Here is a 16,232-nt window from a genome sequence, read left to right on the forward strand (position 1 = left end):
CAAGCAATCTGCAAGTATTCAAGAATAGAAAAGAAAACTTGGATATATTAATTAAATGGGTAAGATGAGAAAGAAGAGTAATGGTTTGCGTGTTTCTCTTCAAATATTTGACAGTCCTATAGCTGCCCTAAAATACTCTATTTTTGAACAGTAGTGTGTCAGATTTGTACGACACAATAAGGATAAACTATTCTTTTCTAGCCAAGGGATTGGCAGACTGTTAGGTGTTGCATCAGAATGACTGACGTACTTGTCTGTGGAACATCATTAACAATTTCCACCAAATGGGGAACTACTGAAGTCCATGTTCTGCTCATGAGACAGATATCAAGATGTTCATGTACAGATGGAATGAACTGGGGAGAAAAATGTGACAAGGCAACAAATTCTGCCCAGCTTTACCAGTGGGAGAAGTCTGGCATTCTAGGGCTTTGGGTTTGTATAACTGAAGTTTCAAAACTCGGCAGGTCTAAACTGTTCTGCAGTCCCATCAGTTTCACAGTTGCATACAAAACCACAAATAATTGTTGCACGTGATAGTTCCATAACATATGCAAAAACCCTCCTTTATAGTCAACGTATACTTTAAAAATAGTTGCCTGCTTTCATACTAGGTTAGAATAAGGTAATCCTATAGGAACTAGAATACAGCTTTGTTGTTAGTTGAGCAAATAGCTTAGTTATGGACTGAGTCTCTCTTTGGATCAAAATGTAATGTTCTATCTCACTTCATGTCTCTAGAGAAGTGTCACATCACGACAGATGCTTGGCCTGCTACAAGGCCTCTGGCTATTACAAATGCTAGAGTGACCTTTCAGAAGAGCTTTCAGCAAGTTTAAGTTACAGATAATATTTCAATCCATGTACTATTTTCTTATATGCACAGTGTTTTATATCACTTATACACAAGGGTTTTTTTCATGCTTATTGGGTGACAGCTTCACTAATGGAATGTAGTTATTTATCGAATTTACTTTTCCATTTGTATGCAATTATTTCATTTTACAAAATTTAATAATGTAGAAGGGATAGCAAGGTTTTTCATACAAATGATACACATTTTGCTCTCAGAACTACCAACAGCAACACTACTTGTTCAACAGTAGTACATTAAGAACAGTGTCACAGAGCCTACTGAAATAAAGGTGGGGCATGAACAGACTATGTGAGATAATCATGATGCAGGGAAAGCTGTAGACAAAAAATTTGACTCTGAAGAAGCAGAACAGTTTATGAAGTATTGTTAATCAGAATATCAAAACAAACTAAATATAATATAGAATAAAATATAAATAATACAGTTAAGCTACATCTGTCACATTAACTGTAATAAGAATGTAGGTTACACAGCAGATTTTAGAAGAGGCAGACACAATATGGTCTCAAGTGACATGTTCACATTTCCTCATGTTGAAATGTATATATGTGTACATATATAAAGTATTTGCTACATTTTACAAGCATGTGTATTAAGTGTCAATATGCAGTCAATTTTATAGAAAAAAGTTGATCATTTTTTCACATCAGGAGACTTGTTTCACACAGATTAGTTCTTAAAAGTCACTGATACACAGCAGTAAGGTCAAAGAAGGATCTGTGAGTCATATAACTAGTTTCATATATTACACTTGGTCATGTATCAAGCTGTCCTTGTATATTCTGTGTTCCCCCAACTGCATACCTTGGTTGTACTGAATAAATTTGTACAGGAAGTGGTTTCTTGTTGCTGTTCCTTCTTTTAGTAAAGTACTACTGGTATTTGGGGGGAGGGGATTGGGGTTGTAACATGATAAAAAAAAGATCATTTTCACCTTTGCTAGACTTGTAATTTAGTCAGTTTTGTTGCTTCTTCAAAGAACCTTAGAAGTTGAATTTTCAGTGACAGGTCAAAAAACACAGCTTTGATCTCTCAGTGACCGTAAGTGCACTCTTTCACTGAGTCACAGAACCACTTCTCTTTTAATCTAGAATGATGATTATGCTTTGCAGTAGTTAAAACCATGGTAAATTAGACATTCTAATTGCTGTTGCTTCTTCATTTTTTTTAAGAAGTACTAGAACATACATCATTTTACTGAGATTAAAATTACTTTATTCTTTTCAGACAGTTCATCTTATATTACAAAAATCCTTAGAGGTCAGGTCGAACTCCAAAACCTGGTCCTTTGGGCGGTTCAGTCAGAGAAGTAAGGCCACCAGCTGGCTCACAAGAAAAACGTCCACTCCTGAAAAATGAAAGCAGTTCTATTCATTGCTGGTCTTGTTATAACCCCAGATGTTGTTCTGGATAGAAGACAGTTACAAATCTGACTTAAGGCTGAAGTAACTTTTTTTTTTTTTTTCATTCTTGCTATTCATCCTTCAGAAATGTGTCACACAACTTCTAAATCAAAAGGATTCCACATTCAAGTACTGACAAATGGTTTCATAACCAAAATGCAAGACAGAACTACTAGTTTTCTTTTTATTTATAGGTTAGCCAAACAAAAATGATGCAGATCCTAGTAATACAAAAGGCCGTATCCAACTGTATCAGTCATATTTTTGTTAAAGATGCTTCCCTGTGTTTGGAAACTGTTTTAAGATTATTCTTTCACAAACTTGTGATTTTTCTGGGTTTTTTTGTCAGAAATCAATAAAATAAAAACCACGAAACAACCAACAGGCATTTATTGATTAATATGATCTAGACAAAAAAAATTCAACAGGTGATAACCATTCCCCTGTTGGGTCCTAATCCAAATCAGAATCAGCATTTTCACATTTTATGCTCCTCTAGCCAGTCATCAAGAACATGAAAAATTCTTAGTTCTTTCCAGTTCTTTTTGGCTTTGGATATAGAGAGGCACTGAATGCATGCCATTGTGTTCAGTAAATTAATAAGAATTTTTAGCTGTAGGTTATTAACTCCAGTCAGTGGAACAGGAATTTAGTTTCTGTAAAGAATCAGCCTTCAAGACTAGTTGGCCATTATTATGCAAATACAGCATACCTTGGGCCAGGTTTGGGAACCTTGCCAGCCTTCAGCTCATCAATTATGTTTTCAATATCTTTAGGTGTCAAATCTTCCTGTTGAAAAAAAAAAAAAAAGGAAAATTCAGATTATTGACAAAACAGAGTCAGCAATTATACTAATTGCAGCATTCAGATTCTTCAGATAGTGGCTCTCTTAGGTGTGATCCTAGCATAGGTAATTTTGATCCTGTCTATTAACACACATAGTGGTTCAAAGAGTTAGGAAAATTAAAAAGCCTACTGTCAATTTAATGTTACAATTTTTATTTCATGTGTAGTTGCATAAATTATGTTAAAACAAACAATGTTGATGCGGGTCATCTATAACATGGGTTTGTGTTTTCAGCTTCCTTGGTATATTGGTGAGCTGAATTTCTGCCTACCCAGTACACACATCCCATTGCACATACTGCAAAATGGTGTCAGCTGTGACAATAACAATACCAGCAGCATCCCAACTGCATGAGTCAAGACAATAACTGAAAGGAAGAATAAACGCTACACTGCGATGCAGATGAAGTGTTCTAGAAAGATGACCAGGAACTAAAACATGCTCTAGGACAGAAGTTCTCCCTGCAAATAGGAATTTTAATTAACTGTCCAAAACTTCAGAATCTGAAACAAGTGAAAATACAGGTAACCCAGCAAAGCAGTTTAATCTTTTAAAAAGGAATGTAATACTTACATAGTAATTGTCATTTATTTGTACCATTGGTGCATTTACACAAGCACCTAAACATTCCACTTCTATCAGCGTGAAGAGCTTATCAGGTGTTGTTTCCCCAACTTTTATACCTAAGCCAATAAAGAATATTAGGTTCAGCAATGGTTACTGAACAAGATTAATAAAGCATGAGTGTAAGTACTCCATAGACTTCTCATTACATGTATTTTGGCCTTATAAACATTTGCAAAGTTAAATCCTCTCAAACGAGTCCAAAATGTTTCCATTAAACAAAAGATTCTAATAAACTGTAAACTCAGCCTTCAGATACATTTTTGAGACCTCATTGACAGGTATGATGTATTGAAAAATAACTGTGAAATGACAGTTCTAAGAAACAGAACAGCTCTACTCCGGAACATTTTTAGTAATCCATACAATGGAAAAATAGAGAAAACATAGCTTTCATGTGCTGATAGGAAATACATTAATATACAGTGTTGAGTTCCAAATTCTGAAATTAATCAAGATCCAAGCATTAACATTGTTAGCTACAAATTCTGAACACCTTCCAGATTTTTACACTAAGGCTTATTTCCTGAACAACTCTGTACACATATTTAGCTTCCATGACACATTATTGTTCTAGTGCTATAGATACAGGCCTTCCCCAGAGGGCAGGTTAGCCAAAATAGCATCTCAGAGTCTGATCACAGCAAAATTCTCCATGGAAGAAAGAATGCTGAAAAGCAGTTTTCCTCTAGAGTTCTTAGAAGGGGAGGAAAAACCTAATAAAAGTCTAAGGCCTGTGTTTCATCCTTAATGCTTTGACTTCTCAAGCGAAGAGTTTCAGTTAAAATTAATCTATCTTTACAGTAACAAACCAAGAAAAATTTTATCTAAATACGCCTATTCCAGACAACAGAATATATGAAGAGTTATGTTAACAACATGTCTGCCATCCAGAGGGACCCTGACAGGCTAGGGAGGCAGCCTGTGCAAACCACATGAAGTTCAACAAGGCCAAGTGCAAGGTCCTGCACTTGGGTTGGGACAATCTCAAACATGGGCATGAGGGGGATTGAGAGCAGCCCTGAGGAGAAGGGCTTGGGGGTGTTGGTGGATGAAAAACTGAGCATGAACTGGCAATGTGCACTTGCAGCCCAGAAAGCCAACCGTATCCTGGGCTGCATCAAAAGAAGCTTGGCCAGCAGGTGGAGGGAAGGGATTCTGCCCCTCCACTCAGCTCTCTTTGAGACCCCACCAGGAGTACTGTGTCCAGCTTTGGAGCGCCCAGCACAAGACAGACATGGACCTGCTCACACGAGTCCAGAGGAGGGCCATGAAGATGATCAGGGTGCTGGAGCACCTCTCCTATGAAAACAGGCTGAGAGAGTAGGGGTTGTTGAGCCTGGAGACAAGGCGGCTCCGGGGGGAGCTTATAGCAACCTTCCAGTACCTAAAGGCGGCCTACAGGGTCCACTCTTTATCAGGGAATGTAGTAATAAGACGAGGGGTAATGGTTTTTAAACTGAAAGAGGGTAAATTTAGAGTAGATAGTAGGAAGAAGTTCTTTACTGTGAGGGTGGTGAGGCACTGGAACAGGCTGCCCAGGGAAGTTGTGGATGTCACTTCCCTGGAAGTGTTCAAGGTGTGGTTGGATGGGGCTTTGAGCCACCTGATCTCGTGGAAGGTGTCCCTGCCCATGGCAGGGGGGTTGGAACTGGATGGTCTTTAATATTCCTTCCAACTCAAACAATTCTATGATTGTATCATCTTACTTAAGGAATAAAACCCTCACAAACAATTGCCACATAGCATATACCTTACAATTCTTATTTTGCGTATCAAAAAGTGCCACAGCATTCAGAGTCCTCAACTATATATGGGATAGGGCTTACTTTCTCAGTCCAAGTCATATTACAACAACGCATTTCCTGGCAAAATGCTTTTAAAACCACTTTAAGACCACTGAATCACACTCCAGACAATACTATTCTCCAATGATTTGCCTCTGTATTTTCAATACTATTGCTGTATCCCCACCATATGAGAAATTCTACTTCAGCTTCATTAAACAAAAGTAAAAAAAATAAATTACAAGAAGTATGTTAAAATTTGTGTCATACCCAGTTTCTTCTTAATGGCTTCTAAGATACTGTCAGAGTCTCGCAGCATGCAAGGTGTGGTAGTGCAGACCTGAATGTGGTATTTCCCCACGGGTTTGCGATTATACATTGTGTAGAAGGTTGCTACTTCATACACTCTCATGGGGGGCATTTCTAAAATTTCAGCAACCTGTAACAAGGAGAAAAACACACACTATTGAATTCTCACAGCACGTTAACAAACCGTTTCAATAAAGTCACCTGTCCTCTGTCTTCAGTAACGGATAAATAAGAGGAGGGGATGGGTATCAAAGCACAGCTGTATTCAAATGCCAAGAAAAGACACCCGAGTTACTCCATCTGGAGTCACCCTGCTCAGGCACAAACTCCACCGAGCCATGGATTAGCACAGCGAGGAGCTCAAGTGAATTCCCTCCAGCATCGAGCACCACACACAAGGTAGATGCGAGGAGTCAGCTGGGTTCCAGCTTCCATTGTCAGCTCCAGCTCATACCACACTTCTGCTCTTCTGCTCTATGAATGAACGAACTTGGACACACCTGCCCACACTAACCCACGTAAGCCTTTTGCTAAGGGAGCACTTAAAGGCTGGTACTGCTGTCACCTAATTTAGATACAGCAGGTCTGTCTCAGGTTCTGTGACACACCAGGGCTGCAAACACCACTGCTACATCTGCAGATTGGCGTCACAGCTAACAAACAGGGAGCAAAGCGCCATCTCCACGGAGCCAGTTCTGGTAGAAGTATCCCTGACCTCATTAACCTGGAACCCTGGCAAACCGCTCACGTTGAGAACTGACTCTGTTTTCAAAACCCTAACTGTTTTATGTTCCAGTCTCTAGAGCAGGCAAATAACAGACCATGGAAAATATTTGCTCACTTAAAAATCTTAAGATCTTTTTAAACATAGTATCAATCAGAAACTTAGAGTAAATAAACAAAAATACTTTTCCCATTCAGTATTAATGGAGATTTGAGGCTTAATGCTGCACTGTAGAAACAGTAGCAGACAAAAAGTGCACTTAAATCCTTCAGTAATTTCTGTAATGCTCACAATCCTCACTTAGCATATCTTCATTGGATTTAAAATTTTTCACTTTGATGTTATGCCAGATTGTAACACAAATTATGATATATTGATTCATATGAACACAAACTGCAATGTTTTAAATTTTTTTTAAATTTGATTACTGTCAAGCAACCTATCACTTTGGAGTAGTGTACTTGCTTGCTTATTTTGAAACAATTTTAATAAATAATTTGATAAGTCTTCCGGGCACTTGCTGTGAGGCGTTATAAAACACTCGTGACACATACTATACTAATGGTGTTTTGCAGAAGTCTTAAAGATTTGCAGAAGGCCTAAAGATTAAGTACAATCCTGGCAATGTGTGCCCTGCCACTGATCTGAGAGAAGAAAACAACCACCATGGTTATCTTTTTTTCTTTCCCCAAATTCAGGAGTGAACAAAACATTTCAAGTTTCTGTTTCCACTTCCAGGGTAATTCTGGGAAAAGAGCCTATCTAAATAAGGCTTCTGTAATTTTTGGTTTTTTCTGTCTGTATTTTCTAGCAATGGGCTAACATTATGTAAACAACAGAGCCCAGAGTTCCTGGGTTAGTTTTCCTTTTTATTTTTTAAAACATAGTCTCGTAGGGAATTCTCACAGTTCTGTGCCACATGTACACTTTGATAAATAAACACTATTGTTCTAGTAAGATATTTAAAGGAAACAGTAAAATTATGCTTGAGAGATAATTAAGTACTAAATACCTTGTTCATAGCCGAGATGGGCAACCATCCATGCTGTCTTTGGGCCAAATCTAGTACTGCCATGACAGCTGCAGACTTGTGTCCCCCTGGGTAGTTGTTTATGATTGCTTCTATTCGCTTTTTAAAGGGAAAGAGGGAAAAAAAGTCAGCACTGATCTCAAGACAAAGTCTATGTATTTAACTTTTTTTCTCTGCATACCTTTTGGTTTTCAGGTGTGAACTCAAACGGAGTATCTGGATTATTTTCAGGACTATCTCTGTGCTTCAGGAAAAGAAAAAGAAAACATGTAAAAATAGTGTTGTCAGGAAATTGAGGACAAGTTTACTGTTGCCAAATATCTTCTGCCTAGACAGTCACAGTTGAGTTGCTTGAATAAAATAAATATATTCCAGATAAAAAATTCATAGTACTCAAGCATAAATGATAAAATATCTCAGGGAAAGTTATAAAAAATGTTGGTAATTATTTCATCACTTTAAAATAATGACTCATTCCTGTTGTTTCCTACTCAAAAATATTTCTGGTGTTGTTATCAAAACATGTATTTTTTAACTTAATATAGTTTGGCAATTATGTTCAAACTTATCACAGGTAGATTAAGAGTCTTCTGGTTAATGCCTTAATAAACAACAAGAAACTAAAACAGCCCTTTTTTTTTTTCTCCTTTCTTTTCCCATAAGACATTAACTATAAAAAATTACAATTCATCAGGAAGCTTGCTATACAACTAAAATGTTTGCACATTCAAACACACATTATTGACCCATTTTAACATATTATTTTGATTTGTAATGGATTTCAACATTTTAATTTTAGATACAATTTTGAATCAGAGTGGAAGAAGCAGAATTTTGAATTAATATTTTCAAAATAAGCCAGTCTATCTTTATTTTTAAAGTGGTCTTCTAGGAAAACATTGAACTGAAATTAGTTATTCTATTTTCAGAAAACAGAAATTTGGAAGTCTTGAAGAAAGTGACATTTTCCTTTAATAAAATATTGGTTCTGGTGAAAATCCTTATCCACCAGAAAAACTTCTTGCACAAAATTTTCAGTTATTTCTAAGCAGCTCATTATGGTATCCTTGAAATGCTCGTAGCTAGGTTTAATTCCAAAATTTATACAGCTTCCAAGTTGAGAAAGTTTCAAATTAAATGGAAAGTTTTAGGAAGAATGCAAGCTATACTTGAGGCTTCATGTTAAATGCAATCCACAACCAACTAATAATAAATGCTTTAAAAGTATATTTAGGATAAAGAAACCCACTCTGTTGACTTTCACTTTTGTAATTTTCTCAAGTAGCCTAGGGTGATTTTGCAGTTTCCACACTGGGTTATTAAGCAGCAAAGGATTTAATGAAAAATCTTAACACTGCAAGATACCTACATACTAAAAGATTGTAATCAGTGTGGAACTTAAAATATGTATGGTCCATAGCTATTTCTGGATTTAGAAATTTTAACATGGAAATACCAAAAGACCAAATACTTAATTTCCATTACATCTGTTGGTCTAGCAAGATATTCCCTTTGCTTATATCCATAGCCTGAAGCAGAGAGTACTACTACCACCATCCATTTGAGAGCATGTACTGCTATCACAATTCCAATACAAATATTCAAGTACAGTCAATATCTACTTCTCCACCAAGGAAGTCTTTCCCCTAATACCAGGAATTACAGGAAGATAACCAATTCCCTTTGAACCCACTAATATTTTATTAAGTATGAATTTATTACTTATTGTGTAGTCTAAAACATAACATAAACCAGCTTTTTAGGAACACAATTGCCACTATTTTAGACTGACCCTTCCAGAGAAAGGATTTGACTCCTGATATGTAGTGCTGCTGAGGGTTTTCTGCCAATTTAATGGAATTTCTCAAAAAGAGGCTGATGGAGAAAAAACTGATAGGAAATACTGTGCAACTTTCAATTTTTTTCCCCCCTCAGGACCTGTTCTGTGTCTTAGTTGCACAGATCAATCCATGATTCATGATAAGTATTTCCAGAACTTAACTTTTCCTTCTCAAATCTGCATGCCTGTTTCATTTCAGGTTGCTGTTTTTCCTCCCATAGCTATTTGATAGTTACAGCTGCGCTTGATCTTAATTTCTTTTTGATTTATTAAAATCTGTCTAGAACAGCTGTTCTTTTCAGTGTATCATCTCTAAATTGATATCCTTAAATACCTGACATGCGAAGAGGAATAATAAAGTCTATATCTGAAGCTAGTTTGCCGCACATTCAGTTCTGTGCAGCAAGACTCAAAGATACGTTGTAAAGGCTACAGCACAGCTGAAGGCCAAATAAGATCACATCACCATTTTTTGCTTTTTGTTTTCCTAAGTGGGCTTCATCTAAGTCTGCGCTGTGGAAAATTTGATAGTTTTCATTGCACGCTTAAATAGTTCTAATATTTCTAATAGTTCTACTGAGCTGTTAGGAATTTGTCAGTATTCCATTTGTCTGAGGATACACCATTTATCTGAGACTTAAATGAGCTGATGTGCTCCTACATGATACCGGTGCATTTCTGCCTGTTTTTTAGAACACAGATTCCGCAGAACAAGATCAGAATTAAGGACACAGTGTTGGAAGGAATACTGTGTTAAATCACAGAATGGTTGAGGTTGGAAGGAACCTCTAGAGGTCATCTGGGCCAAACACCCCTGCTCAAGCAGGGCCACCCAGAGCTGGCTGCCCAGGACCATGTCCAGATGGCTTCTTCTGAATGTCTTCAAGGTGGGAGACTCCACAACCTCTCTGTGCAACCTGTGCCAGTGCCTGGTCCCCCTCACAGTAAAAAGTGTTTCCTAATGTTCTCTGAGGCCATTCCTTCTGGTCCTGTCACTGGGCACCACTGAAAAGAGCCTGGCTCCATCCTCTTTGCACCCTCCCTTCAGGTATTTATAGACATTGATAAGATCTCCCCTCACCCAGCCTTCTCTTCACAGTCCCAGCTTTCTCAGCCTTTCCTTATACAAGAGATGATTATAAAAAAACCCCAACATATTAAGGCTTCCTCCATACACAAACTAAGTACAAACAATGGTGTCTGTACCAACTATAGCCATTTGTTGAAAAGCAAGATCAAGCTCTACCCAGGCATTTTTTCCAGTTCCCTTCTCATGCTGCCAGTTTCCTGAAGTCTTACACAGTATGTTTTCATTCCATGCACAGCTTGACTGTATCACATTTGTATTGCAGCATTCAGCCTAACCTACTTAGAATGTGAACGACTGCACTATGAAGGCCTACTCAAGCCACAGATGATCATACTCTTCCATGGAAGGTACTAAGGCTTCTGACTGTTCATCTCGCATTCATTTTACTACACCATCCTGGGACATTTTATTATTCTTTTTCAGTAATCAAATCATCTGTCTTCCTTGACACAGAGAATTATTAAAGAGTGCTGAAGAATTACAATAGAATAACTAGAATAATTTAGCTTTCATGTATATTGCAAAAAAGTTGGCCTGAAACTTGACCTATGCCCAGTCCAAAACGCTGTAAATCAAAATGAGGGGACTGTGTGGTCTGCAAGGGAAAAGGCGTTTGGGGCAACCACCTGTTAAGAGCCCATATCAAATCAGCAATGAAATTTATTACTTCTTTTCCAAGGGGAAAGTATCCTACATTGACTATTGTCAGCAGAACTCAAGACATAAATCTCTCTTAAATTAATAATGGTGGAAGTGCTCTCAGATCCAAGTATTTTACTGACCATCTTCACAAGTTAACTCTTTGACACAAGAAAACTCAGTCCGTGTGTCAAACACCACAAAGTAAAGAGTTAAGTTTTAGCTGTTAAGGAGGCCACAGACAGGTAAAAGTCAAAGATAGAGAAGGCATGTTTAAAGAAAGATAACTATTGTAAATAAAAGTATCTTTGAAATCAGGTCTTCCCTAGCCATCGGAAATGTCACAGATTTGGAGGAGCTCTCTTAGGTTACGAGGGAAAAAATCTACCTATTTTTAAACCTGATACAGTCTTTCTGGAAGCGTGATCTAGCTGCCTGTGATGGCACCAGATTGAGTTTTAACGGTTGTGAAAGTCTCTTCTCAGCTGCTCAGAATAAAAAGGAGTTTCAGTAGAAGTTTTCTTATTTCTGTATGTTTCTGATAACACAAGTAAGGAAAAGAAATTGCATGAAAAAAGTCTGCAAAGGGATAAAAGGGCATGCAAATCAGCACTGCCTTTTAATACCACATTTTAAGACAACCGTGTCCCCTTCCAGGGTGTTCCTTGCCATTACAAAACAAATATACTGTATGCATCTCCCTTCCTCACATATAGATTTCACGTGTGGAAAGTGCAACAAGCACCACCAACATGCTTTGAAAAACAAAACCAAGACACTCCTGTGTAAAGTAATATACAAGAAGAACCACCACAACAGGTTAGAGTTATTCCCAGGTAAACCTACTATTCCTCTGCAAGCAGGTTTAAACAACCTTTGACACTTCATCCGCTTGTAATATTCCAGAAAACTAGACTTTTTTTAATGTTGGGTTTTTCCTCCCCTAGGAAAATCTGGGCTGGGGGGGCAGGGGAGGGAGGGGGGGAATTCACATTTTCTGATTGTGTACAAACACCTAGTGTTGATTAAAATAATGCCTTCAGCTCAACTCAGCAGGAGGCATTTCCCTTGAAATGTGCTGCGTTAAGTAACTTCTGAAATTTACTCTGGAGGATTTTAGTTGTAGTTAGAGAAAAAAAACAGACACACACACAATGGCATCCAACTATCTTCTTCCCATAGCCTTTTACTTCATAGAAGAACTAATATTACCTACTAAAAACACAAACAAACCAACTCACACACACATAAAACAACCCCCCACAATTTCCTACACTCTTCTAGGAAAAATCCTGTTGCAGAATAAAAATAAAGGAGTGAATGATGTTATTAAATGAAACACCTGGATATCACAAATAGTTAACTGAACCACAAACTTTACTTTTCTATTCCCCTCTCCATTTTCAGGCTGCTCCCTCCAGTAGATAATTTAGACAGTTACATAAATCTTGAAAAATTTACAAAGCTATCTAGCTTCACATGCCAGGCACCAACATCCATTAGGGTGCAAAAGACACCTTTTGCCTGTCTTCACCAACCTCAAACGACACTAGAGGTTTCCTAAGTTGTCAGCCTACACTGTCTCCTCTATTCCTTGAACACCACCTCTCACTCCATCAATCATCAGTGACTGCTCATGTTTCTGGAAAAGTGTAAGAAGCATGTACTCTAGTCCCATTAACTTCGTCTTATGTGAAAAGCTGTGGAGACAGCTGCAGAAAGGCAACAACAACAATCTGTCCAAAAATGCTGAGCACCTGCTTTCAACAAAGTGGTCAATTCTCTAGTAAAGTGTTGATTTCCACCAAATGCTGAAAAAATGCCAAATTATTCAGCTGTTGAATTGCAGACTAGTTAAAGCTCCAAAGGGATCAGAATGGGACAGAATATACCTCTCAGAGATGCTTCAGGTTCTTTAGAGGTAGATGGACAACATGTCTGCTTGACACATTTAAATTTGAGGGCTTTTGTTTTTGAAATTACTATTTATACATATTGTGATAATGCCTAATGGTCTCAATTATTAATCGTTACACAACATGCTATGTGACATACAATACAAACAAGAACTGCACTTTTCAACTGCTAGTGAACAGAGTTAGATCTGGACCTAAAGGTAATTCTGTGGCAAACTTTAGAAAACAAGAAACTGGGCCTGCAAAAAGTTATCAACTTCAATTATAAACTCAACTAATTTCCGTTAAAAAAGGAAACAAAAAGTGGTTTAAAATTAAATAAATATAAACAGTTTCACCTGCAATCACACACTGATCCTGCTAATATCACCATTGCTATTAATAAACAGCAGTTTTCACTATATAAGGAAAGAAATACAAGGCCAAAACCTAAAATAAAGCCTTGTGATACTCCCATTGCAACTCCAATAAAACAGTCTGCTGACAGAACACTCCTTGGTAAATTCCAGCAGGTTTCTATAGCAAGTTCTGCCCATCAGAAGCTTTTAGCCAAAAGCATGTGTCAAACTCTTTTTACACATCCCCCTTCCAGAAAGGGATTACTTACCACAAATAAGGCTCCTCCACTGGCATTGCGCACTGCTGTTCTGTGTAAGTATCGGATTTGTCTTACCTACAAAAAATAAGTAGAGAGTATCAATAGTTAGTAATTTCCACGCTGCTAGACTGCTGTCAGAACCAGCTTGATTTCTATTCTAATTGTAAGCCATTAATTCTACTGTCATCACTAATAATTTAAATCAAGTCAAGAAGAGAATGTTAAGGGCTCTCCCATGCTATTAGGAGGTCAAATGTCTTACCTCACCTTGACCATTTCAGACAACATACAAGTTAACGGACTTAACTCCAAACAGGTAATACCCTGCCACAGCTTAATCTAAATGCCTTGAGTACTAATTCTCATCAAACATTTTATGAAGGATTTTGCAATTTGTTACTTTATATAACAGCCTTTAAAAACTTTGCAGAAATTACCATTATTGAGGTTCTTCTCTAGTAAATATTTACATGCTACTGTCCAGTTAGGTAAAAGCTGAAGAAAGATCAGGCATAAGATAACAACACTAAGAACCTGAAATAAAAACAGGACACAAGAGCCATATGCAAGTTGTGTTCAGCTGTTCTTTGTACTCTCTCTCTGGATCCGTCATGCCAAAACAGATCAAGACTGCTACATTCTGGCCAGTATTTCTAAAGTCACCTGATGATATTATCTTGTCATCTGCAAACATTCTATAAAAAAATAATTTTATATTAATTTTTACATTAATTTTACATTATACCAATTTTGATAATTCTTGAAGAGAAGAATAGCATAGTAAAAAAACAAAAACCCTCCCTTAACTACTTAATTTCTATTACAGTATAAAATTTGTGGGATTTCAAGTGGATCAGCATTAAACTAGCAAAAACAGGCACAGGGTCAAATCTGAAATCCAAGCCTAAGTACCAGGGAACTACAGCGCCTGCTCTTCCGTAACAACAACCTAATCAGCTCAGATCACATAGTTTCACCTGCAGTGTACTTTCACACGATGGCTGCAGTCTCTCCCTGTCATACGATCAGTCCTTCCAGCAAGCACTGGATGTGCTGTGCAGTTATTTGTATTATGTAGTATGCACCCATTTCCTCTTTGCTCTCCACTTCTGGCTCATATAGAAGCAGCAACCAGGAGAGCAATTCATCCATCTCCTGCCATTCTCTGTCATAGGCCAAAATGAACTGTGGGATACATGGGTAACTATGGACTGCAGATCCTTCTTGAGTGCAACCTCTTCCAGGAGACTCTCAGTCTGTTGTCTTCATCAACTGATACAAAGCACATCAAATGAACTACACTCCCATGCCAATTTGAGTGCCCTCTGTGAGCCAGACAACATATAAAATTCAGACAAAAGACTAAAAAGTGTAAGTAGAGCATGAAAACGCAAATGAAATTCTGCAGACAATGCTGAAAAGAACATATAAATGAGGGTTTGATGCTGTAGTATAAAGCCTACTAAATGCAAAGTAAACATCGCACATACGCAGGTTTGGCTCTGAAGGAACTACCACCACATTGTTAAGCTTTGGGTTTCTCACTGTAAGAGGCATTCCTACCAAAAGATGCACTTCAGAGGAAAACCCTTTATTCCCTCCAAATATAGCATGCTGCTTCCAAGGACTAAAACCTGTCAATTTCAAACTTTAAGAAGAAATAGGACGAGCCCCCGTTTTCTGCACTGGCCTGAAGGTCTGCAGTTCGTATGAAGAGTCGACTCAGGACTGAAAAACAAACTAAGGGGCTTCCTTCCAATGGTTAATCTCACGTAATTGGGCAAGTCGGAAATATCATTTCCCCTCGGGAAGCCTCCCAATAACCTACAATAAGCACCAAGCAGCTACTGCTGGCGCCTCTTTCGCTGGCAGCAGGCGGTGCAACTCTAGAGCCGGTCCGGTAACCCCGGCAGGCCCCGAGGGCCAGGGAGACACCCCGGCAGCGACGCCCTTCCACCGGCTGCACCAGGCCTTTCCTCTCCGGTGCCGTGCCCCGCCGCGGACCCCCGCCGCCTGCCCGCTACGAGGGCAGCACCCACCCCGCCGCGGCCTCCCTCCTCTCCCCGCCCGCCTCCTCCAGCCAAGCGGGCGCCCTGCCTCGGCCGGCGGAGACAGACGCGTCGCCGCCGCCACCACGGCAACAGCCTCCCTCCTCCTTACCGAGCGTGCGGCCGCGGCCCGCAGGGCAGCGCGCAGGAACATGGCGGCGGCAGCAGAAGCGGCGACCCCAGGCCCCCCCCCCTCCGTTTCCCTTCCCTCTCCTTGAGGCCTAGGCTCGCCCTCCACACAGCCGCAAGGAGACGCGCCCCGCGCATGCGCCGGCCACGCCCGCCTGCGCCTGCGCGCCCGGGAGCGAGGCGGCGGCCGTTAGCGGGTGACGGGTGGCCGTTAGCGGGGGTCCGTTAGCGCCGTCCGCCGTGATGGCCGCTCGTCCAACGGGAGTGGGTTAGGGGGTGGCCGGTCAGTGTGCTCGGCTAGCAGGTATCGCGACTGCCCGCTCTGCAAGGAGGCGTTATCCAGGCTGTCAGAGCTTGGAAGGCGGCAGCGG

At 39.3% G+C, this 16,232-nt stretch overlaps 1 protein-coding gene across 1 annotated transcript; it reads right to left on the bottom strand.

Annotated features, from left to right (window-relative positions):
- Positions 1-995: 995 nt before the first annotated feature.
- Positions 996-15,998, bottom strand: NDUFV2 (NADH:ubiquinone oxidoreductase core subunit V2). Its single transcript, XM_014938602.1, has 8 exons — positions 15,845-15,998; positions 13,694-13,759; positions 7,783-7,845; positions 7,584-7,700; positions 5,809-5,977; positions 3,701-3,810; positions 2,993-3,069; positions 996-2,225 (listed from the first exon to the last, which is right to left on the bottom strand). Exons 1-8 carry the CDS (start codon positions 15,884-15,886, stop codon positions 2,132-2,134), a joined length of 738 nt encoding a protein of 245 aa, XP_014794088.1. The 5' UTR covers positions 15,887-15,998; the 3' UTR covers positions 996-2,131.
- Positions 15,999-16,232: the final 234 nt, after the last annotated feature.

This window comes from Calidris pugnax, unplaced genomic scaffold (genome assembly GCF_001431845.1).
Source record: "Calidris pugnax isolate Ruff unplaced genomic scaffold, ASM143184v1 scaffold13, whole genome shotgun sequence".
In the NCBI taxonomy this organism is placed as follows: Eukaryota; Metazoa; Chordata; class Aves; order Charadriiformes; family Scolopacidae; genus Calidris; species Calidris pugnax.

What these genes read in the sequence shown, in the direction of transcription:
- NDUFV2 (XM_014938602.1), bottom strand. Translation starts at nt 15,886, where the DNA reads ATGTTCCTGCGCGCTGCCCTGCGGGCCGCGGCCGCACGCTCG. An exon ending in GGGCCGCGGCCGCACGCTCG is followed by an intron (nt 13,760 to 15,844) that starts GTAAGGAGGAGG and finishes TATTTTTTGTAG; the next exon opens with GTAAGACAAATCCGATACTT. An exon ending in AAATAAATGACAATTACTAT is followed by an intron (nt 3,070 to 3,700) that starts GTAAGTATTACA and finishes TTTTTTCAACAG; the next exon opens with GAAGATTTGACACCTAAAGA.